General features: G+C 36.4%; 1 protein-coding gene across 1 annotated transcript in view; it reads right to left on the reverse strand.

Annotated features, from left to right (window-relative positions):
* ice2 (interactor of little elongator complex ELL subunit 2) overlaps positions 1-25,728 on the reverse strand; it is a 69,213-nt gene that overhangs the window by 17,840 nt on the left and 25,645 nt on the right. The window contains exons 9-13 of the mRNA XM_028823116.2: positions 18,383-19,289; positions 15,272-15,441; positions 12,144-12,273; positions 3,946-4,027; positions 1,155-1,205 (exon numbers count right to left, since the gene is read on the reverse strand). Of these exons, the coding sequence (XP_028678949.2) occupies positions 1,155-1,205; positions 3,946-4,027; positions 12,144-12,273; positions 15,272-15,441; positions 18,383-19,289 (1,340 nt within the window). The remainder of the gene's footprint in view (positions 1-1,154; positions 1,206-3,945; positions 4,028-12,143; positions 12,274-15,271; positions 15,442-18,382; positions 19,290-25,728) is intronic.

The raw sequence follows: 25,728 nt of genomic DNA on the forward strand, positions 1-25,728 counted from the left end.
CTTCCCTCTATATCAGTTTTTCTTTTCTTGGAAATTGCAGCAGATTTAGAAAGCTACCAGCAGTAATGTGACCAAAATCAACATTCAATGAAAAAGTTACGTCAGCACATAAAGTCAAATGGGAGCAGCAGTACTTCTGATTACGCTTGCACTAACTTGTGTGACAATCATGTGATATTAAAACCACATAAAATAAAATCCAGTGGGATCGCACTGGTGATGTATCACACAGAGCAAATAAGGAGTTGGTCAAAAATGAATAGTAATCACACTTAACATTAAAGGAAATGTAAAAGTATTTTCTATCCACCTACTGTAATCAAGACAGGTAGGCCAAGGAAGGGTGGCCATCCCTAAAATGTGTGCCTGTGGACAGAGAGTGAAGTCGTAGAGGTAGCATGTGTTAGCTCAAGCAACCATCTAGTTCATGAGACTGGCCAATCTTGAGCATTATGCTAAAATGCAACAGTTCTTTAGGGCAGTGTTGCATATCATTGTCTTTTTTTTTTGGATCATTATGGGTAGCCAGTTTCCATTCTAACAATTGTTTAGTAGCTGCAGTGGACTGTACTGCACAGATAACAACAAGTGAATACTCAAGACGGAATTTAACTCCAGGTGTAAATGTAAATCGTACAATCTATTTATAAAAACAAAAACCATGAAAAAAAAAAAAAAAAAAAAAAAAGCCATAAGCTTATTATTATCAAGATTAAAATACTCAATAATCACCATTAAGGTATTATCCTTCAGCTCTAATAGGAAAATATGCAGATAGTAATTAAAACTAAATTATATTTAAATTGTTGTTTCAACTTGTAAACTTATTTAGTCACGTTCTGTTAACATGTAATAATTTACTTTTGTAAGTGGTATTTGAATACAGTTATAAAGATTGACAACTGTAGAGTGTAAAATAAAAACAGAGCTCTAACAACAACAACAAACAATAGTATGCAAGACAACAGAAATGAAAGTCATGTCAATAAACATAGCCGGTAAAGACTATACATCAAGCACCAAAAACAGACAGTGCTGGAGTAATGGTGCTTTGTTTACATGTTTGTTTATTTCACAAAAAAGGACAGCCTTAAAATACTGAATTACATCCAGATCATTTCAAATAAAAATATGAAGAATAATATTTTACTTACCTGATTAGTTTGTTTAAAATATTATGCAGGATGTTTAAAGAACTTGATGGCCTGTATTTACAGAAAAAAATAAATGTTACTAAAGCATTCAAATATAGTTTTAAATAAGAAAAAAAGACTGGAAGTTAGATGTGCATTAAAAACACAGTTAATACTTATTTTCTAAACTAAAAAGGTATGTGATATGTAAATAGTATCCCAGAATGCTTGCAGTCAAGAATAATAATGTGGTTCAGACCCAACTGTCTACTGATGTACGAGTATAAAAGAATATTTTACCAGCTGCTATTTGATTTGTGTCTGGACATGTATTAAGTAACAGCTCAGCTCATTAATGTTTGCAAAATAACAGTGGATCTGAGTGATGAAGGCACAGGTGATCCCTGGATATAGTAACTGTACAGAAATATCTTTTTCAAAGTGACTATAAATTTTGCCAGTCAACTAACAAACAATAAAAATATGGTTAGGTGACATGTTCTTGAAAATTTCACATGCATATACGGTAAATGATTCAAACTTTCGGTAAACAATTACTGTAAAAGCTATTTGTTAGTTATTTAGATTAAGCTGAGATAAGTGTTTTCTTGGTTTCAGTATGTTAAATGTTTGCCTATATATTAGTGCATAGTATATGGGAGGTTCTATTATAACCTCCACAAGCTGAACTGAAATGGAATATTCGAATTATTTCTTGTCTCTCTGACTGCAGATTAGTCTCAGTTAGTGATCTGCCTTGCAGTGTGTAAGGCATGGAGGGCACACAGTATCAAACCATGCCGTGATGTATATAATGTAACATGCTCTATTGAACACTGCAGCAGTACAGAATGTACAGAATGTATTAAGCATAAAGTATAGAAAACAACCGAAGTTTAAAAAGAAACATTTCAAAGAAGAAACATTTCCTTTTTTTCTGTATGAGTAGCAACTTTTTTCTATTTTTGCGTGAACTGTTTTGCTTTGAATTTTCACTAAACCCTTTAAAAACAAACTTTATTGGACTGAGAAAGTTCTTTTCTACGTGTTTGACTCATGCCGAGCCTGCCTTACCAACTCAGTAGCAGCTCAATTCCAGATCCTGGAAAAAGCAAAGCTACAATTACAACACCTCTACCATGATGCAACAATGAATGTAACTAATAGGACTGGACACATCTACTGTCTTCAAAGATTAATACTAATAATGATTGGTATGCACTACAATTACTAGCATTGTTACAGAATGCATGGTATATCCTTCAAAGGATGTGTTGTCAGAAAAATGTCTTTAACAAATGTGGCATTGACTATTAGTATTCCGTGGTAAGTCATTCAACAGACTATTAATGAAGTTAAGGTGCTTGAAAGGGGTATTTTCAGCAAACTACCATGCCAGAACTGTCTCAATGTCATATAGTTAGTGCAATTTCAAAATCAACTGAACTAGCAAAAAAATGGAAGCTCAACATGCAAAGTGACTTCAAACTAAGAGAGTGTGTGACATGTATCGTCTATGATAATACTTTATTTGTTGTTTTAAAGATGTTCAAGCTGAAATAGCAAAAAAACAATAAAAAAACATGCCACAGAGTCCATGCAATCATTGTCTCATGTAACCTAACAGGATAGACTACTGTGCGTGCATTCACGGTTAGCACACCATAAGTGAAGCTAGAGTAGCTGCCTAAATCTGAGTGGGCAAACAGCACCAAAGGATCTAACAATCTACATTGTTAGATTAAATTGCCAAACCTGGCTCACCATCACTCGCATGGAGGTGGTTTGGCTTTGTAAATACTTATATTGCTTAAAAGACAGCAATCTACAAACTAAAAATCGTTTGCCACTAAAGACAGCTCAACAACTCACTTGTTTCACCATCTGTGAAGTGAAATTGATCTAGTGGAGAGTCCCAAATTACTAATTCGTTCAAACTGATTCTTTTATTTCTAAAAGAAGCGTATGCCTATTGGGCACGTTTTATTTCGCAAGCCATCTTGGTTGGGGGTCCTCAATTCCAAAGCACAATTTTATTATTTTAATTATTATTTAAAGCACTTGTACAGATCCCTGCCTCCTTGCCTTGTGATGTCACATCAGAGGAAGCAAAAAAGAAAAAAAAAAATGTATAGGTTTGTGCTTTTTTGTATCTTTGTGCAAAATATGACAGAACTTGTTTACAAATGCTATAGTGTTTTTTTTCCCTGTGCAGTATTTGACAGAGTAATTTGGACTTTTACACTATAGTAGAGTATGTTAGATTTTTGTTACTGCTTGTATACTGCACAATTCACCTTACAGCTGAGCAGTTTATGTGAATCCAGATTATAATATTCAAATGCTGTAGTTCAAGTATTTCATTTCTTTTGGATTTATATGTTGTTTATATTAAGGGTGTCTGTTTAAAATGCTCTCATTACAATAGTTTTGATGGTCGTAGTGCAATTTTTTGTGTAAACCTTGTAGCCCACTTTGAAATGGTTTACTCATACTTGAACTGTTTGATCTCAGTAATACTTTGAATGGTGATTGTAATGTTTTTGTGTTATTTTACTTCAGCTTAATTGTTGTTTCCATTAGTAAGCTACCTATTATCAAGACCAAGGTAGATTAAGAAGCCTTTTAGAAACATGTTTTTAAAGAATTCAAAATAGAGTCAAAGTCCCAGAAAATAGAGAAATCATTTTTTTGCCAATATCACACACCCCTACTTCAAACTAATTTCCTGTTTTATGCAAATGATACAATGCAATGACTGAGCACTTTTGCTTAAAAAATGTGAACTGAATACTATATTAATAGAACTTACTTAAAGTTTTCACATTTTTCAGCAAGTCTATCTGTTGCTTCTTCCATCATAAACAAATGAGATGTGAAAACATCAATATGACCTAAAAGTAAATAAAACTTACAGTTAAAACTACATAGTGTGGCATGAGAACTACTGTACATATTTAAAAAACCTTTAACTTACAATAATGGTAAGATCATTATTACCAAGTTTGGTCTACACTAAACAATTTTCAAATTGTCATCAAAAGAAAAACATTAAATTAGAAAAATTGTAAAATAAATAACCAAATTTATAAAGTGTTTATACTACTAGTATTTACTTCTTGGTGTCAGTTAAAAAAAACAGACCTTAAGAATGTCCCTCAAATATGTTAAGTTCTTCAACTACAAATATGAAAAATAACAATGGAAAAAATTAGAAAAAAAAAAAAAAGTTTTTAATTTTTTTAATTTGTATAAATTGGGGTGCACACAATACATCTTGTGGATCATACTCCGCTTTCTACTGAAAACTTCAGTGCCCACAAACAGCAAAGAAGCAGTCTCATTCCTGTCATAACTCATAAAAGTTTCCAGTACACACTTGTGGTAAAGTGCAGGATAAAACTGTGGATACAGTAGACATGTCTATGGTAACAGTGAAAATTAGACATGATTACACTACATAGAATTTGAATCAATGCTTCTGAACCATAGGAGCCATGTTTACACTATAATTAAACCTCATCCAGTCTAATGGCTTTGCATGAGTACTTTTGCTTATCTATAGGTATACATTTGCTATTCAAAAAACCCCCCAAAGTTCTCAAATTTGTTACATGATTCTGAAAGGGAAGAAATCTTGATCACTTCAAAGAGTACATAAATAAATAATAACATATAAAAAAATTCTACACTATATCTGAATTAGTCTCGGTGAACACTGAAATGTATATGCAATAGGCTCACCCTGTGCTGCTGCTTACAAATTCGATCCCCTCCAAATCTGTACTCCCGTCTACCTTTAACGTCACGTACCCATTTATTACACACAACAAATAAGAACTTAAAAGGAGGCAGATACACCTGTACAGCAAAGATTTAGGACTACTTTGTGATATGTAAGCTAATTTATATGAAAAAACGACTATTTTTAAATCTATAATGCTTTCAATTATAAGCTCGGCACACGAAAGCCTATATTACATGTAATAAAAACAAACAAAAACCTATGATTAGGCAATATTTCTGTACTATTTTATTACTATAAAACAGATTCTGGACTTCACTTATTACTGTTTAAAATTGAGTGTACATTTTGTGGCCAGTATATTTGACATTGAGTATATATTTTTTTATTTTATATATATATATATATATATATATATATATATATATATATATATATATATATATATATATATATATATTTCTTATCTACCGATACTAATTAGCATCTTAAAGCATGTTAAATACTAGTCCATATTTTTATCTGGTTTGGTGAACCAACCACAAAGGCCCAGCATAAGCACTCTGCAAGTTGCATCAGGTCTTCTTGCAATTTAAAATTAGAATGTTTTTATACTGGGTAAACTTAACAACAAACCATCACATTACTTATTGGAGGGAAACAGGGTAGCATTAGAGGAGTTTGCAGTGCATGTCAAGGCATAAATTGGTGCAGTGTTTACACTTCAGTTTTGGACGGATCAAACAACCCTGATCCATATTACCTAATTAGAAAGAGCATTTCTGCCCCAAAAGCAATGACCCATTTATATTTATTTTAAAATTCCAATCCATTTCTTGAAAATGCAAAATATTATAAAAATGTTTGGATAATACTGCACATGATTTACTATGACTCTGATGAGGCAAAAATTAACTGCAATTGAGTACAGAATTATTCCAGCCTTGTACTTTGACATGATGGATGCTTAAATTACTTTAGAAAATATTTAATTTTTACGCAGATAACAAAGGTGTACAATGAAGAGGAAAAATTTTTCATGACATATCTATTGTTTTCAGTGTAAAAATGCATGCTTCATAAAAAGTAAAAGCTTGTTAAAACTCATTCTAAGCTTTATGCCTGTTCATACATTACACAGAAACACACCCAAGATAAATACAGAAAAGCCAGAGCCTGGATTTAGTCAGTGATTACACAACAGTCAGAAGTCTGAGATATGGCTGGCTCTCTTTGGAGTATCTTAAAAGCATTTCAGAGTTGTGAATGAAGTTACACAATAAGTGGTTGCAACAGAGCAGAAGTCAAAAAAGTGCTCAGAAAAGACATCTTAGAAAATGACTAAACAAGAAAGTGCTTTAAATGTAACTTTTGTGTTTAAGATAAGACTTGAAATTACTCCTAAACCAGGTATCTATTAATTAGCCATTGATGGGTGAAACAGAAAACCTACTAAACTGGTAAACTGACAAACAAATAATTGTAAAAAATGGAATAAGTTATAAGTCAACTGAACCTGTATTGTGAATTTAAAAGAAATCAGAAGTAGTTAATAAGAGTAAAGATTGTGGCGTTTTATTTTAGCACACAGTAAGCAATCAACTTGCTAAATTATATTTATTAAAATATCCTACAATTTTGCAACACAGTTCATATTTTTAAGTAGCACTATTACAGGTTCATATTTGTGAAAGGTTTTTCCTTTATTTCTTCAATGAGGTATATTATTATACATATTCTACTATATACGTTAATAATCACTTTTGACATTTAACTTAATTTCTGCAAATTTTCATAGATTCCTTCCCTTTCTACTTCTTCAAAATAATTCTTAAGTTATTTTATTGATGTTTTCAATTTTGATATCATCACTTATATCTATTTAAAATCAGCAATCCAAGCACATGTATTCCCATGTCCTATGTATTCATTCACCTTAACAGTATCTTTCCTATTGAATTCATCACAACTTTCTATTTTTGCAAATAAATTGTACATTCCATCTCAGTACTCAAAGCGCTATCCACACAGGGAGGAACTGGGAAGCGAACCCACAATCTTCCATGGTTGTAGGCCACACTTATTGCATATTTTACATCATAATTTTCATTGGGTAAATGATTTATTAACAGGTGGCATGACGTCATAGAGGTTAGCACCTCTGCCACACAGATCCAGTACGTCAGGTTTGAATCCATTACCAGTCGTTGTCTGGATGGAGTTTGCATATTTACCCCATGTCTATGTACACCTGCCTCTGCAGACTTGGGCTTTCCTTCTACATCCTAAAAATATGCATAACAGGATGATTGTGGATTACAAATTGGACCAATGCTCGTGTCTTGCAATGGACTGGTACACATACACACACACACAAAGTTGGTCCCGCACCTCATATCTGATGCTGCCAGGATAGGCTCTGGCATACTGCATACCAAATCGGGATTAAGCAGTTTTTTTTTGTTTTTTATTAAATTGAAATGACCAAAAACAAAAAATTGTCTCTGTAAAAATATACATAGAACGAACAACAATAAGATTAATGTACAATAGCATGAAGTATAGTTTTTTCCTTGTGTGTTCCACATTGCCCCTTGCAGCCAAAGACCTGCATATGAAGTTAAGTGTAAACTTTAACTTGTTTCAATGTGAGTTTAATAGACTAGTGCTGGCTTCCACCTTGCCCCCAAAGCTTCTGGTAAAATCATCTAGTATTTAAGACGATGAACTGGATACAGAGGTTACAAGACAGGCAGGCAGATAGACCCTTCTCAGTATGTAGGCTCAAAGCATAACTTTATAAAAATAACATTTACAGTAAAACACATACACTAATCACAACAGACATTAAACTACACGAGTATTTATGCAACTTGACATTAACATATCTATGAATCACTAACAGTCTTTCAGATTTTTATATTCTCAGTTCCAATTCCGAGATTTGCTGGCTTCTGGGTGATGATGGCATGTCGCCCTCAGTTTCCTCTGGTGATTAAGATTTAATCCTATAGTCTAAAGGTAAACAGGTTGATATGCAACACTAAACTAAACAAGAATGTCTATGTATACAAGTATGTCACTGCATTTAGGAAGATCAGGCTTCCCCTTTTTATTGCGCATTTTGATACTTTTCTACCTAAAGATAATTCAAAATCTCATTTAGTTCACAATTCAAAAGAATCATGTCACTCATCACAGAAAGAACTTCAGAAAAGTCATTATGTAAAAAAAGAACTGTAAAAGCCCACCAACTTGCTACAGTGTTAGCTTACTAGTTATTCTTACTATTACACAAAGGTTATTAATTTTTAAGTGACAAAATCTTTACATAGTTCAGGAAAACATTTTAAAGGCAACTAAAATTTCTAATTTAAGGTCAGACTCAGATTTCAGTATATTGACACATTGGGGTCTCTGGCTAAATGAAGGAACTTCAATAATGTGCCATGCCCTGTGATTTGTAGTAGTTTTAAAGTGATCCATAATTTGTTTTCAGCACTAACTCAGCTTCAATATTACAGAAACAACACTAATGTCAGAATCATGTGCAGATTGTATTTGTTCAAAATCACATACACTGAAAAAAATGCTGGGAAAAGGAAAAATTGATTAATGAATGCATTTAATTGGATTGATATTTTTGCTTGGGTTTCTGTAGATTATAGATGGAAAAATACAGCATGTGTGTGGTGTTCCTGCTTTCTCAATTATTAGATCACTTGGTACACATGAAGATATATACTTTTATGAAATGGTGTGGCTAATTGGCCAAGGACCAATTTTTTTTGGCATTCCACTGAGTAATATGGTATAAGCCAGTACTGATTTTAGTGGAGTAAAATGGAATTACGTGGTTTCTTTAATCATTTGTGATGATTTATGCATCTGTCACTAACACTACACGCAACTAAAGGACACAAAGAAGAGAAAAGAATTTGGGCTTACTAACATCCAGCAAAACAAACTGACACAATTAATTATTTAGCAAAATAAAAAAGATACAAATAGATGCCACATTCGCTTCAGCTAGGCACATCAATTGACCCAGCATCTTGGAGCGGTCAACTTCTCATTTTAAAGCTGTACAGGGTACATCAATTTTACCCTCAACTTTGACAGAATGTCTCAAACCTAGACAGACTGTAAAGGCAAGGTAAGGAGAAACATGTATACAAGTTACAAAAGGATCACATTTCACATCTGAGAGCTCTTTTAATGTGGGTTTTAATGTTATTACTAGTTTGCATTTTCTATTACCAGTATTACCTAGTTAGGTGTGTTAGACAGTACAGCAGAAAAGGTTTAACATCCTAAAAAAGCACCACAATAGTCATTTCTGCTACATACAAACAAATGAACTAGCATTTCTATACAATGCATATTTAACAAAATACTTATTTTAATATTTCTTATTTAGAAACAGTAGCACTTAGATAATGTGTAAAGGTGAAAACTAGAGGTGTAATCAGTGTCAAAAATAACACAGTGGAAAAAAATAGTGGAAGAACTTGGAGGGAGTATATACAAATGTAATATCACCACAAATTAAGAAAATGTCTTGTAAGGAGCAGACTGCTGTTTGCTGTAAAAATAAGCAGCTATTCAAAACTACAGAAAACTTTTATAAAATTATACCATGCTAACTATAAGAGTAGTAGTCATGTGCAGTCTATACTTTTCTTAACGTCACTAAGCTCATAATGACGCAAATTAGTGGTTTGGGTTATTATGATCTATAACTTCGGTAAAGGGTGCCCTAGCAACAGAACTTGGTATTAGGGAAATTCCATACTTATTACAAGAAAAAAAAAAAAAAAAAATACATTCATGCTTATTGCATGTTCTTTAAATTTAGATTTCACTGTATGCTTCCGATACCCAAACTTTTTCCATCCATGCTGGCACATACCATATGATGCTCTACCAGATGACATGCAGCAGCTCTAAGATACCTTTTTATTAATATCTTCTGAGTTTATAATGTTAATAAAACGCTAGATCATAAAAGGTGTAATATGATATGAACAACCAGAGAGGAATTTGGATTAAATAGCATCTTTTAATAAAACAAATCTTTCCTCTACAGGGACATGGGAAGCAATAGGCAGAAAGCTATAACCAGCAGTGGGCAGGTCAACAGGACAGACCACACTAATTTATAGTCGTGTGAATAAATACACATTTTCCAATACTGGATAAATTCATAATTGAAAAATAATCTAAAGTGCTTATTTTTACAACAACAGAGTAAACTGGACTTCACTGAAAGGTAAGGAGAAAAACCAAGAAAAAACATTAAATAATGCACAAAAACCTTTTTTCAGTAAAATTAATTACATTTATTTTAAAACAGCAGTAGAATCACTATGTTCTAGGAGCCACTACTTTTTAAATGAACACTTTCAAATTAAGCATAATACCACAAGATGGGACTGGTAGCTTTGAAAAAAATTTTTTGCTACAGTGCATCCAGAAAGTATTCACAGCGCATCACTTTTCCCACATTTTGTTATGTTACAGCCTTATTCCAAAATGGATTAAATTCATTTTTTTCCTCAGAATTCTACACACAACACCCCATAATGACAACGTGAAAAAAGTTTACTTGAGGTTTTTGCCAATTTTTTGAAAATAAAAAAAACTGAGAAATCACATGTACATAAGTATTCACAGCCTTTGCTCAATACTTTGTCGATGCACCTTTGGCAGCAATTACAGCCTCAAGTCTTTTTGAATATGATGCCACAAGCTTGGCACACCTATCCTTGGCCAGTTTCGCCCATTCCTCTTTGCAGCACCTCTCAAGCTCCATCAGGTTGGATGGGAAGCATCAGTGCACAGCCATTTTAAGATCTCTCCAGAGATATTCAATTGGATTCAAGTCTGGGCTCAGGATGGGCCACTCAAGGGCATTCACAGAGTTGTCCTGAAGCCACTTCCTTTGATATCTTGGCTGTGTGCTTAGGGTTGTTGTCCTGCTGAAAGATGAACCGTCGCCCCAGTCTGAGGTCAAGAGCGCTCTGGAGCCGGTTTTCATCCAGGATGTCTCTGTACATTGTTGCAGTCATCTTTCCCTTTATCCTGACTAGTCTCCCAGTTCCTGCCGCTGAAAAACATCCCCACAGCATGATGCTGCCACCACCATGCTTCACTGTAGGGATGGTATTGGCCTGGTGATGAGCAGTGCCTGGTTTCCTCCAAACGTGACACCTGGCATTCACACACCAAAGAGTTCAATCTTTGTATCATCAGACCAGAGAATTTTCTTTCTCATGGTCTGAGAGTCCTTCAGGTGCCTTTTGGCAAACTCCAGGTGGGCTGCCATGTGCCTTTTACTAAGGAGAGACTTCCATCTGGCCACTCTACCATACAGGCCTGATTGGTGGATTGCTGCAGAGATGGCTGTCCTTCTGGAAGGTTCTCCTCTCTCCAAAGAGGATCTCTGGAGCTCTGACAGAGTGACCATCGGGTTCTTGGTCACCTCCCTGACTAAGGCGCTTCTCTCCCGATCGCTCAGTTTAGATGGCCGGCCAGCTCTAGGAAGAGTCCTGGTGGTTTCGAACTTCTTCTTCTTACGGATGATGGAGGCCACTGTACTCATTGGGACCTTCAAAGCAGCAGAAATTTTTCTGTAACCTTCCCCATATTTGTGCCTCGAGACAATCCTGTCTCGGAGGTCTACAGACAATTCCTTTGACTTCATGTCAGAGCACAAACCAAGCATGAACTGTCAACTGTGGGACCTTATATAGACAGTGTGTGCCTTTCCAAATCATGTCCAACCAACTGAATTTACCACAGGTGGACTCCAATTAAGCTGCAGAAACATCTCAAGGATGATCAGGGGAAACAGGATGCACCTGAGCTCAATTTGAGCTTCATGGCAAAGGCTGTGAATACTTATGAAAATGTGCTTTCTCAATTTTTTTATTTTTAATAAATTTGCAAAAATCTCAAGTAAACTTTTTTCACCTTGTCATTATGGGGTGTTGTGTGTAGAATTCTGAGGAAAAAAATGAATTTAATCCATTTTAGAATAAGGCTGTAATATAACAAAATGTGGAAAAAGTGATGCGCTGTGAATACTTTCCGGATGCACTGTATATTTAAGAAACTCCTCTCTATTGTCACTGAATAACAATTAAAATCAGCGACCTCAAGATATGAGACAATAAAAATACTTCAGATTCCAAAGGTGTTTTTAAATAAGAAATAAAGTAGCAGGAAATTAACACAGAACACAAACCTGAAAATAGACCTACCTACATACAGCTTAGTTTTTGAATGTAAAAGCTTTTCCATCCATAAACGGCAGGCTTCATCTTTAGTGACAACTTCTACACCATAACAGGCCTGATATTCAACCTTAGGTAGGATGTAAACTGGTAAAAACTAAAAGGAAATGAAGTACACAGTAATGGAGAAAATTAATAGAGCAGGGTAATGTAAAATAAAATTAATCCTGGAATGCTTGCTTAAAACATCTGAAATTTTCATATGGCATACAAGCTGTGTTTTGTAAATCAAGGTGCCTCGGTAATAGTGTCATTGTTGAATCGGATGTCTCAGAAGTACTAAGCAACTATGTACTTTTCAGTATACCATATTTGTATTTTTACCAGGGGTAACATTGCTAGTTCACTTGAACTGCTTACTGTTGAACATTCTATGAACATTCTATGTCCCTGGTTGTGTTGGTCTGAAAGAGATTGCAGTAGAACTTCATAATAAAGGGCATCACCGATCAATTGAGCCTAGATAATTTGTAGTGTGTTTTGTTTATTTCCTCTGTTTTTTTAACTTCAAAAAGTGCTTAACACTGATCATTGATTGGTATTGTGCACTTAAGGACAATAAAGCAGATGGACAAGAGTATTGGCTTTTTCAAAAACACAAACCCATGCAGCTATGCAGATTTATTGTAACATATAGTATACAAAGTAAATGAAGTGTATGCTTGGCCAAGTGCATCACGCCACCATTGACCAGCTGCCTGAATCTCGCTTTGTAGATTATAGATTACTAGGCGTCTCCAGAGGACCACAGGACAAACTTTAAAAATCAATAAGCAAACAGGTATCTCTAGCTAAGCGGCGGCAAAGTACAGTAATCCCTCGCTATATCACGCTTCGACTTTCGCGGCTTCACTCTATTGCGGATTTTATATGTAAGCATATCTAAATATATAACGCGGATTTTTCGCTGCTTCGTGGGATTCTGCGGACAATGGGTCTTTTTACTTCTGACACATGCTTCCTCAGTTGGTTTGCCCAGTTGATTTCATACAAGGGACGCTATTGGCATATGGCTGAGAAGCTACCCAATCAGAGCACGCAGTTAAGTTCCTGTGTGCTGATTGGCTCAGCAACGGAGCACAGAATTCAATTCCGCTGCCTTAACCAGGAAGTCTTGTCTCGCTCATTCAGCATCAACGTGCTCCTGCTACTGCTTCAGGGGTCGTGCCCAAGCGCCAACGGAAGATGCTAACGATTTCCGAAAAGGTAAAAGTTTTGGATATGTTGAAGGAAGGGAACAGCTACACCGCTGCAGGACGCCATTACTCATTAATCAATGAGTCCACGATTCTTTTTTATTTAAAAAGGAGGAAAAGAATATAAGATCTATGGCCGCAGTGTCCTTTAACCAGGGTGCAAAACGAGTTGTAAGTGGATGTAATAAGGCGGTAGTCCAAATGGAATCTGCTTTAGGGATCTGGATTGAAGACTGCCAGAAGAAGAACAACTGCAGTGCTACACAGTCACCTGAAGAGGCTCCTTTAGAAGAACTGTAACGCTCTCCTTTGTTGTGCAGTAAAATTAAACTCATCGTTATCGGACAAGTCACCGTGTCATTGTTGGTTAGTAACATAATTAATTTTCTACGTACAGTACTTATTACATGTACATAGTTTAGTATCACTGTACACACATTTTACTGTATACAATTTTTCTTGCATTGTACATATTTATTGCTGGTGGCCTGCCTGTCGTAATGGCTGTAACATATGTGATATCGGAGACGCGTGATATCTTTAAAATAATATTTAGGTTTTACTGTATATTATCAGTGTGTTTACATACATAAATTTCAATGAATCTTACCTAATATCTAAGAGAATACAAAGGGTTTATGCTGTATAATTGTGCGGGAAATGTTTATAAGAGTGTGGGTGAGTTCATAAGGGCTTAAAATATATAAAAATAACCATATGAACATACGGTTTTTACTTCGCGGATTTTCACCTTTCGCGGGGGGTTCTGGAATGCAACCCCCGCGATCAAGGAGGGATTACTGTACACTCCAAAACACAGAGGTAGAGCGACTAAAACGGAGGCTGGCACATGAGTGAGGAGGGACCTGCCCGGCTTCCTACTTCTGACGCCATGCTTCCCCCTCAGCCCACAGCCTCTGTCTAGGATCAGAGTGAATATATCGTTCCTGCAAGCGAACTATGATACTTAGTGTGGTGAGAGAAGTCGTAAAATCAATCGGAATGTTCAAGCAAATTATAGAAAAAGACACGATTTAAATCTATTAAGTAGTTCTCTCATGAAAAGCGGACAGACATACAGACAGACGTTGGATTTTATATATATATATATATATGTAGCGACGTCAAATATAGTAAGAAATAAGAAAGTTAAGCTTTCAGAAAACGCGTGCCGCCTGCAAAACATAAGCACAACTTCAATTCCCTATAATGTACTATATTCTGTGGCTTAAGATACAGTCAATGGAAATTTTTTTCATTTTAATGAAAATAAAGTTATTTTTCACATAATAACACAAATTATAAAAGGTAGTGAATATTGTTAACAGTAAATGTGGATGACACTTTGGAATGCACTTTGTGGCAAAATGAAATGAATAAAACAGCAATAATGAAATAATCACATGTAAAAGAACATTTGAGTCAACAAATTCTGAAAAAAATGTATAAAGGAAAGTCATCCAATTATTATAAAATACAATGCCATCATTTTATTATTACTACAGATTTTATTTCAAAATGACCTTATATTTATAGACGATATTTACTTCACAATGCAATTTTTCAGAACAGCACATTTCTGAATGTCTCTTTTAATAGCAGTGTTATTTATTTCAGAATGACCCTTTTCATGATGCTTTGGTCATCTGTTAATCAAAACCAGTGGGCTAAACCTATTCCTATTGCCTAATCATTTTCAGTCTATTACTTTTCCTTGATTGTAGATGTTAGGCTGCATAATATCTTTAGTTCTACTTTGCTCAAATTCGATCACATGCAAAAGTACAGCATATATAATTATTTCACAATTGGCATTTTATTTTGTTCATTTTGGAATCAATGGTATTGCATATAAAACACAGTTCATGCATTCATTACATTAGCTTAACAAAAAAATACCTGTTTTGCACAAGATTTTCTTGAGACAGATTTGAGCTTCTGCAAATTACTTCGAACCATTAAAAGTATATTTTCAAGGCTGTAAAGCTTATAGATGATGTTTCCCTTTACCGGTGGTGTATACTCTGAGACAACCTCTTCATCCAGAAGAAGGTCATCAGGAAGTAAATCTGCAAAATTAAGAAAATAAAATGAGTCACAGTATCTGCCAGAAAAAGCAGCATTTTGGACCCTGAAGTAATAGAGTTCCACATAAGAAAAGAAAAACTTTGACATACAGTAATCCCTCGCTATATCGCGCTTCGCCTTTCGCGGCTTCACTCCATCGCGGATTTTATATGTAAGCATATTTAAATATATATCGCGGATTTTTCGCTGCTTCGCGGGTTTCTGCGGACAATGGGTCTTTTAATTTCTGGTACATGCTTCCTCAGTTGGTTTGCCCAGTTGATTTCATACAAGGGACGCTATTGGCAGATGGCTGAGAAGCTACCCAACTTACTTTCTCTCTCTCTCTCTTGCGTTGACTTTCTCTGATCCTGAGGTAGGGGGTGTGAGCAGGGGGGCTGTTCGCACACCTAGACGATACGGACGCTCGTCTAAAAATGCTGAAAGATTATCTTCAAGTTGCTATCTTTTGTGCAGCTGCTTTCTGAAACGACATGCTGCACTGTGCTTCGCATACTTAAAAGCTTGAAGGGCACGTATTGATTTGTGCTTGAAAAACAAACTCTGTCTCTCTCTCTCTTTATCTGCTCCTGACGGAGGGGGTGTGAGCTGCCGCCTTCAACAGCTTTGTGCCGCGGTGCTTCGCATACTTAAAAGCCAAACAGATAGAAATGCAAACAAATAAATAGGGCTATCTCTGTGACAGTCACTGCTCCTGACACGCACTCCTTTGAAGAGGTAGATAGGTTTGCATTCTTTTAATTGTGAGACGGAACTGTCATCTCTGTCTTGTCATGGAGCACAGTTTAAACTTTTGAAAAAGAGACAAATGTTTGTTTGCAGTGTTTGAATAACGTTCCTGTCTCTCTACAACCTTCTGTGTTTCTGCGCAAATCTGTGACCCAAGCATGACAATATAAAAATAACCATATAAACATATGGTTTCTACTTCGCGGATTTTCTTATTTCGCGGGTGGCTCTGGAACGCAACCTCCGCGATGGAGGAGGGATTACTGTATATATTCTTGTTGTAACATTTACTTTCAAGTAGCACCTGTGATCCATTCCACAAATTTCTTTCATCATTTTAAACACTTAAATCAAGCCACTCCATTTGCTTAGAATTAAAATGTTCAATTCCTTCAATGTCTCTTCATAGCTCATACCTCTTAGACCCATAATCAGTCTAGTTGTTCTTCTATGGACTTTCTCTAGCACTGCAATGTATTTTTTTGTAAAATGGAGACCAAAACTGTACACAGTACTCCAGGTGAGGCCACACTACTATGCTATATAACTTAAGCATAACCTCCTTTGAGTTGTACTTCATACATCATCCATCCATCCATTTTCCAACTCGCTGAATCCGAACACAGGGTCACGGGGGTCTGCTGGAGCCAATCCCAGCCAACACAGGGCACAAGGCAGGAACCAATCCTTCTTTGTTACTTATTATTATTGCCTAATCTTTTTTTAATATTCCTCTTTTTTCTTTCTTCATCTTGTAAAGCACTTTGAGTGACATAATTTGTATGAAAAACGTGCTATATAATAAATGTAATGAATTATTATTATTATTTTTATATAAATAAATGTTCTTATTGTCATTGTTGATGAGTCCAATGTGACTCCTAGATCCTTCTTATAACATGTACAGTTAGGTCCATAAATATTTGGACAGAGACAACTTTTTTCTAATTTTGGTTCTGTACATTACCACAATTAATTTTAAATGAAACAACTCAGATGCAGTTCAAGTGCAGAGTTTCAGCTTAGGCAACTAAAGCATTTTTTGAACACAATACCTTCATTTCAGGGGCTCAAAAGTAATTGGACAATTGACTCAAAGGCTATTTCATGGGCAGGTGTGGGCAAGTCCGTCGTTATGTCATTATCAATTAAGCAGATAAAAGGCCTGGAGTTGATTTGAGGTGTGGTGCTTGCATGTGGAAGATTTTGCTGTGAACAGACAACATGCGGTCAAAGGAGCTCTCCATGCTGGTGAAACAAGCCATCCTTAAGCGGCGAAAACGGAAAAAACCCATCCGAGAAATTGCTACAATATTACGAGTGGCAAAATCTACAGTTTGGTACATCCTGAGAAAGAAAGCAAGCACTGGTGAACTCAGCAACGCAAAAAGACCTGGACGTCCACGGAAGACAACAGTGGTGGATGATCACAGAATCATTTCCATGGTGAAGAGAAACCCCTTCACAACAGCCAACCAAGTGAACAACACTCTCCATGGGGGTAGGCATATCGATATCCAAGTCTACCATAAAGAGAAGAATGCATGAAAGTAAATAGAGGGTGCACTGCAAGGTGCAAGCCACTCATAAGCCTCAAGAATAGAAAGGCTAGATTAGATTTTGCTAAAGAACATCTAAAAAAGCCAGCACAGTTCTGGAAAAACATTCTTTGGGCAGATGAAACCAAGATCAACCTATTCCAGAATGATGGCAAGAAAAAAGTATGGATAAGGCGTGGAACAGCTCATTATCCAAAGCATACCACATCATCTGTAAAACGCGGTGGAGGCAGTGTGATGGCTTGGGCGTGCAAATGACTGTGCAAATGGAGCAGAGGCTCATCGAATTTTGGAGCCAGCCAAAAACCTCTTAGTGCATAAGGGGTTAAATTATAAAATGGACTACATAGGTTAAAAAAGAAAAACATTGCACAGGGTGTACTTACTTTTTCACATGACTGTATATGTGCAATGTGTATATAAACTACGCCTCCTGGGGGATTTTCACTTCCCGATCTGTACAGTGCATGTCATATTTCAGCCACAGGATAAATAGGTAATTACTCCCCATACTAAATGTTGTTCACTAAAAATTTAATCTCTGAGAATATCAAAAGACATATCACACAAGACTGCCAAACAATAGACAAGGACCTACAACATAAAATTGAATGCATAAAAGCAAAAAACTTACATTTTAGCTGACTAGCATGTTGGAAAACAGAAGGACATATGACTTCTTCAGGTGAACGAACATCTTTAGCTGCAGATTCACCAGACCCCAAAACAGCAGAAACAGAAGCTTTCAGAAGTAAATGCGGACTGCTTTGAACAGCTTGCACTGGTTTTGTCAAAGGCTGTTCTAGAGAAGGTTTACTGACTGGCCTCAACAGTTCACTTTGCATTTTAAGGATATCTCCAAGCTGGTCACACTGCTGTGGCAATTTTCTTGCTTTACTTTTTTTTTCAGCTATATTCGTACTTGCATGTGGTAAAATATCTGGCTTTTGATGAGCCATATAAAATTCAGTTGTTTGCGATTCTGGAGTATTAGGAACAGAATTTAAAACAGGATCGGAATTCTGGTTTTCTTCAGACTGACACACCTTTAGGTCTTCGGAGGTTTTACAACAAGTTTCATCAATTACCAATCGCTCTTCATCAGACTCAACCTCTGAAGAATGTAAATTCTTAAAGGCAGGTTTTTGAACTGAAACTCTACTTTTATCCGAAGAGTTTTCAAATTTATTCACAACACTATCAACCGGGTAATGTTCACAAGCTGAATTATTTTGTAAGTGATTTAAATTTTTTTCATTTGCAATTTTTTCATTAGTGTCAGTATGACAACCAAAAAACGTACTGATCGGAGTTCCTGTTACAAATGTCATTTTTGTCTCTTTCCCATTTTTAATAAATTCAGAAGTACAATGTTCAGTTGATTTTGTTAAGTCTTTTAAAGGTTTTTTTCTATTTTCACTTTCCTGAGTTTTAGAACTTAGAGACAGAGAGTCTGTGCCAAAGGTTTCAATGTCAGTGAAGTCATTTTCAAAATCGATGCCCGTATCTTCCACAGTAGAATTTTCCCTAGGACAGCAGTCCTGAAAGCAACAAAATGTGATTATAAACAGATGTCAAAATGACTACTGTACATAAAATACTGTTGTCAATGTCTAAAACAAAAAAAACTACTTCACGTATTATATGTGACAAATGTTGTGCTTCGATTGAAACAATCCTACTCTGCTCATTACTGAACATCACTTTTGAAAGGATAAACTTCCCATTTTTGCCTCCTCTTAAATCATCATCTCAAAATACAGCAACATCGCATCAATTGGGTGCTTGCTGCCACATACTGCTCAGGAAAATAGATTGACTAGGAACAGCCTAAACAGCAACACGTTACAAGCAAATGACTTTAAAGTGAGAAAGTACAAGCCACAACAGAACAGAAAGAACATGCAAAATACATACACTGCATGATTTGAACAAAGGAGTCTAGAACTGCACAGCATTAAGTGTGAACCATGTTGTGGCCAGGTGTTTGCAAGACAGGTTGGCAAACAGTTGAGAAAACATTTTACTACATGCTTTGAGAACTAGGACTTAGCCCTTCTTTGAAACAGGGCAAAGTTGTCATCAGTAGGCCCTTTTCCACGATGTGCAAGGAGTACTTGTATGTCATCTTTGGTGGGATTGTGGCTCTCCTCAGTACCAGTGATGACAGATATACTCTTCAGCTACATCTTTATCAGCTTAAAGCCTTGTGCTCAAATCACTCCTAATATGATAGGTTTTACTTTTAAGGAATCGTAACAACATTAAATGTAGCAAGTAGTACTAGATTTTGTATAGCTTATTCCTGGCTTGTACTACATAGTTTTGACCAGGGAAATCTCAAAACAGAAGTCCAAACATAAAGAAATTCCTGCTGAGAATTCAATGAATAACAAATGCTCTGCCCATGTTTACATTCTGCATTCAGCTTTCAAGGTTTTCAATTTTGAAATTAGGTTTCTGTTGGAAAACTGTGAACGAGGTTTTCCATTATAAAGACTGTGCTTAACCCACCTTGCGCTTCAGATTTTACGTGAACACATACATTGGAATGGGCACCAAGCAGAAACAGTGGCACCATGAAGAACAGATAGTTCAGGTCTTCCATTATTTGGATGTACTTAGTGATTTATTTAAACTCACTTTCATGGAGTTGTACTGTGTTGCTCCTATGCATAAATACATTATGCACATTAAAAACATACAGCTATACCTTGGGGCATTCCAAAATATATCAGAAGCCTAGCTGTTGCAGGAAACAAATCAATATTATGGAGATGAAATGACTAGGATATCTTCTGGTGCAGAAGAATACATCTAATTTTTAACCTTTGCTCAAATATATTTTGAGTGGTACATGTACCTTTGTGGCACATGTTCTGTTTTTTATTAAAATTGTCAATACTGCATGAAGTGCTTATGACTCTTAAAAAGTTGCCTAAAAGGAGGAGAATATTGTAGCCTTCAAATGAAAATGACATTTAGTAACATAGCCCTTCACAAAAGTGGGATTTTCTGTGCTCACAAAGTGATGAAATCAAAGAGAAAGCACTCTGCGCCTCTATCTATCAATAATGTAAAAGAAAAAACAAAAAACACCATACACCTCAGTTAACAAAGTCATTAAGCAGTTCTTCTTTGTAACAGCAGTTGTTGAAAAGACTAGGTGAACAGGACTCAACACAATACTTTGTATGAGAGGTAAGGTGAGTCTATGTCAAACTGTGTGTTAGCAAAGTTTGGTCAAATAAATACTGCTAATTTTGAAAAGGGTCATTAAAATTGTGACTTTAAAGTCATTGGGTATAAAAAAAAAATAGTAAATAAATAAATAAATAAATAAAAAGACGTATGACAGTTACTTTCCAATGTCTTTAATAAGAAAAAAGTCCAAGTTTGCTTGCTGCAATGGATGTTTAACATCCAAAAAAATATGTATCTCTTTATATTATATATATATATATATTATATACACACACACGCACAACACACACAGTCATATGAAAAAGTTTGGCAACCCCTCTTAATTCTTTGGATTTTTGTTTATCATTGGCTGAGCTTTCAAAGTAGAAACTTCCTTTTAATATATGACATGCCTTATGGAAACAGTAGTATTTCAGCAGTGACATTAAGAATATTGTACTTCTCCCTCTGCATGAATGTCTTTGTAGATTACGAACTGTGTTTTGGGTCATTGCTTTGTTGGAATATACAACCTCTGCGTAACTTCAACTTTGTAGCTGATGCCTGAACATTACCCTGAAGAATTTGTTGATATTGGGTTGAATTTATCAGACCCTCGACTTTAACAAGGGCCCCAGTTCCTGAACCAGCCACACACCCCCACAGCGTGATGGATCCTCCACCAAATTTGAGAGTAGGTAGCAGGTGTTTTTCTTGGAATGCGGTCTTGTTCTTCCGCCATGCAAAGCGCTTTTTGTTATGACCAAATAACTCCAATTTTCTCTCATCGGTCCAAAACACTTTGTTCCGAAATGAATGTGGCTTGTCTAAATGAGCATTTGAATACAACAAGCGACTCTGTTTGTGGCATGAGTGCAGAAAGGGCTTCTTTCTCATCACCCTGCCATACAGATGTTCTTTGTGCAAATTGCTCTGAATTGTAGAACGATGTACAGATACACCATCTGCAGCAAGATGTTCTTGCAGGTCTTTGGAGGTGATCTGTGGGTTGTCTGTAACCATTCTCACAATCCTGCACATATGCTGCTTCTGTATTTTTCTTGGCCTGCCAGACCTGCTGGGTTTAACAGCAACTGTGCCTGTGGCCTTCCATTTCCTGATTGCATTCCTTACAGTTGAAACTGACAGTTTAAACCTATGAGATAGCTTTTTGTAGCCTTCCCCTAAACCATGAGACTGAACATTTTTTTTTTCAGATCTTTTTGAGAGTTGCTTTGAGGATCCCATGCTATCACTCTTCAGAGGAGAGGCAAAGGGAAGCACAACTTGCAATTGACCACCTTAAATACCTTTTCTCATGAATGGACACACCTGTCTATGAAGTTCAAGACTTAACAAGCTAATCCAACCAATTTGGTGATGCAAGTAACCAGTATTGAGCAGTTGCATGCATTCAAATCAGCAAAATTACAAGGGGACCCACATTTTTGCACAGCCAGTTTTTCACATTTCATCACAACTAAATAGTGCTTCACTAAAAATCTTTATTCGGAAAACACCCCAGTACTCAGATATTCCTAGGAAATGAAAGACATACCACTGTTATCTTTTTTGTTGAAAGTAAATTACTATGCAGGCTGAGAGGGGTTCTCAAACTTTTTCATATGACTGTATGTATATATATATATATATATATGGTTGAAATAGTTTACTGTCAAATAAATGCAAAGAGTACACGACACGTGTTTCGCCCTCACTCTGGGCTCATCAGGTGTACACACTCCACTGCACTCCCTCTCGGGAATCGAACCTCGGACGTCAGCGCCAGAGGCGATTGCCCTAACGCTGCGCCACGGCGTGTGGTTCACTATTTCAACCATTCTATGATCTGCTCCTCACAAACTGAGGGCACCGTGGCGGATGTTAGCAGATTGCTTGCCAACCACAAGCGTTACCTGGTAGGTAACCACCCATACAATCAGATTGTGACACAGACTACGAATGCCGTGAATGTAATTACCCCGATCTACATGCTGTCAAATAAATGAACCACACGCCGTGGCGCAGCGTTAGGGGCATCGCCTCTGGCACTGACGTCCGAGGTTCGATTCCCGAGAGGGAGTGCAGTGGAGTGTGTACACCTGATGAGCCCAGAATGAGGGCGAAACACGTGTCGTGTACTCTTTGCATTTATTTGACAGTAAACTATTTCAACCATTCTATGATCTGCTCCTCACAAACTGAGGGCACCGTGGCGGATGTTAGCAGATTGCTGGCCAACCACAAGCGTTACCTGGTAGGTAACCACCCATACAATCAGATTGTGACACAGAGTACGAATGCCGTGAATATTATATATATATATATATATATATATATATACACACACACAAAATTAGGTCCATAAATATTTGGACAGAGACAACTTTTTTCTAATTTTGGTTCTGTACATTACCACAATGAATTTTAAATGAAACAACTCAGATGCAGTTGAAGTGCAGACTTTCAGCTTTAATTCAGTGGGGTGTACAAAACAATTGCATAAAAATGTGAGGCAACTAAAGCATTTTTTAACACAATCCCTTCATTTCAGGGGCTCAAAAGTAATTGGACAATTGACTCAAAGGCTATTTTATGGACAGGTGTGGGCAAGTCCGTCATTATGTCATTATCAATTAAGCAGATAAAAGGCCTGGAAGTGATTTGAGGTGTGGTGCTTGCATGTGGAAGATTTTGCTGTGAACAGACAACATGCGGTCAAAGGAGCTCTCCATGCAGGTGAAAGAAGCCATCCTTAAGCGGCAAAAACAGAAAATACCCATCCGAGAAATTGCTACAATATTACGAGTGGCAAAATCTACAATTTGGTAACATCCTGAGAAAGAAAGCAAGCACTGGTGAACTCAGCAACGCAAAAACATCTGGACGTCCACGGAAGACAACAGTGGTGGATGATCACAGAATCATTTCCATGGTGAAGAGAAACCCCTTCACAACAGCCAACCAAGTGAACAACACTCTCCAGGGGGTAGGCGTATCGATATCCAAGTCTACCATAAAGAGAAGACTGCATGAAAGTAAATACAGAGGGTGCACTGCAAGGTGCAAGCCACTCATAAGCCTCAAGAATAGAAAGGCTAGATTGGACTTTGCTAAAGAACATCTAAAAAAGCCAGCACAGTTCTGGAAAAACCATTCTTTGGACAGATGAAACCAAGATCAACCTCTACCAGAATGATGGCAAGAAAAAAGTATGGAGAAGGCGTGGAACAGCTCATTATACAAAGCATACCACATCATCTGTAAAACACGGTGGAGGCAGTGTGATGGCTTGGGCGTGCATGGCTGCCAGTGGCACTGGGACACTAGTGTTTATTGATGATGTGACACAGGACAGAAGCAGCCGAGTGAATTCTGCTCAAATCCAGCTAAATGCAGTCAAACTGATTGGGCGGCGTTTCATGATACAGATGGGCAATGACCCAAAACATACAGCCAAAGCAACCCAGGAGTTTATTAAAGCAAAGAAGTGGAAAATTCTTGAATGGCCAAGTCATTCATTCATTCATTCATACATACATACACACACATATAAAATCAGTGATCTTGGGTTTAAAACTGAACATTAAAGAGATCAGGATATGACAAAAACTTCTAGGCTGTAAGAGGAGTATTTACAAATGTGTTCCTGGCCCAAAGTTTAGCTCCAACAGCAGAGATTAGACCAAAAAAAAAAACTCTCCTAAAGTGTGTTGTGAAGGTGTGTGTTTATGAAAAAGAAACCTGTTCATTCTACTAAAAACAATACATTCTAACATTTAAAAATTCAAAGAGGCATAATCAAAATGGATCATGCAAAAAAGGAATCTGTAAAATGCAGGTATCCATCAACTTACATTCTAGTAAGTCAGTACGGGCATCTCTTGACAATTATAGGGGAGAGGTTAACTATACCAGTAAAGCATAAGATGCAATAATATCACAAAACGTTAAGTGAACCTTGCTTTTCAAAATTGTTATTGTTGAGTAAGACGAAGAGAGTGAGTAACAGGCTGACACTCTGACATAAGCAGCTCTTTAATTGTCCTTGAAAAAACTGTTTATTATTATTATCTGATTAATAAACGACCCTAATCATCTACCTCTGTTAGACTTGAGAGACACCACTCATCCTCCTTGTCTTCAAAGGGGATCACTGTCCTCACCAGTCTTCACATTGCACTGGCCACCCTCTTTCCTTTTCTGGGTCCAAATCAGACCATCCCACCTGCTGTGCTGTGTATCACAATTCTTTTTAAGCTTGTTCTATTCATGGGCTATGATGCACTTGATTTTATGAAAAAATATAAGCTATGAAATACAAAATGCACACAGGAGACACAAGTGAACAAGATTGGACACAAGGAGCTAGTGCATGATACACCATCTCCATACATTTGGACAGATATAGATACCTGCTATAAACCTTAGAAAAAGTACGATCAGATGTGGCTAGATAAGACGCATGTCGATGGATATCTTTACCTTGATATTCTATAGTGACTGTAGTAAAACAATACTTAAATTAGTGCCACATAAAACAAACCTTTTTTCACATTCAAATGTCAGCTTCTGCCTTTGAAGAGATTTTGAAATCTATTTGAATTATATTTGAACTGTGGCATTCAATAGGGCATCCCTACTTTGAAGTTACTATAGTTTGTGAAGCAAGTCAAAGAAAAGCTTAATGACTAAATTTTTCAAATAACTTTGATTACAAGAAGAAAGCCCTACACTCTGAGGTCAAGTCATTAATGGTAATTTGGAATAAATTAGGATCACGTTCAAGCTGACAAA

This window comes from Erpetoichthys calabaricus, chromosome 17 (assembly GCF_900747795.2).
Source record: "Erpetoichthys calabaricus chromosome 17, fErpCal1.3, whole genome shotgun sequence".
NCBI classification, from domain to species: domain Eukaryota; kingdom Metazoa; phylum Chordata; class Cladistia; order Polypteriformes; family Polypteridae; genus Erpetoichthys; species Erpetoichthys calabaricus.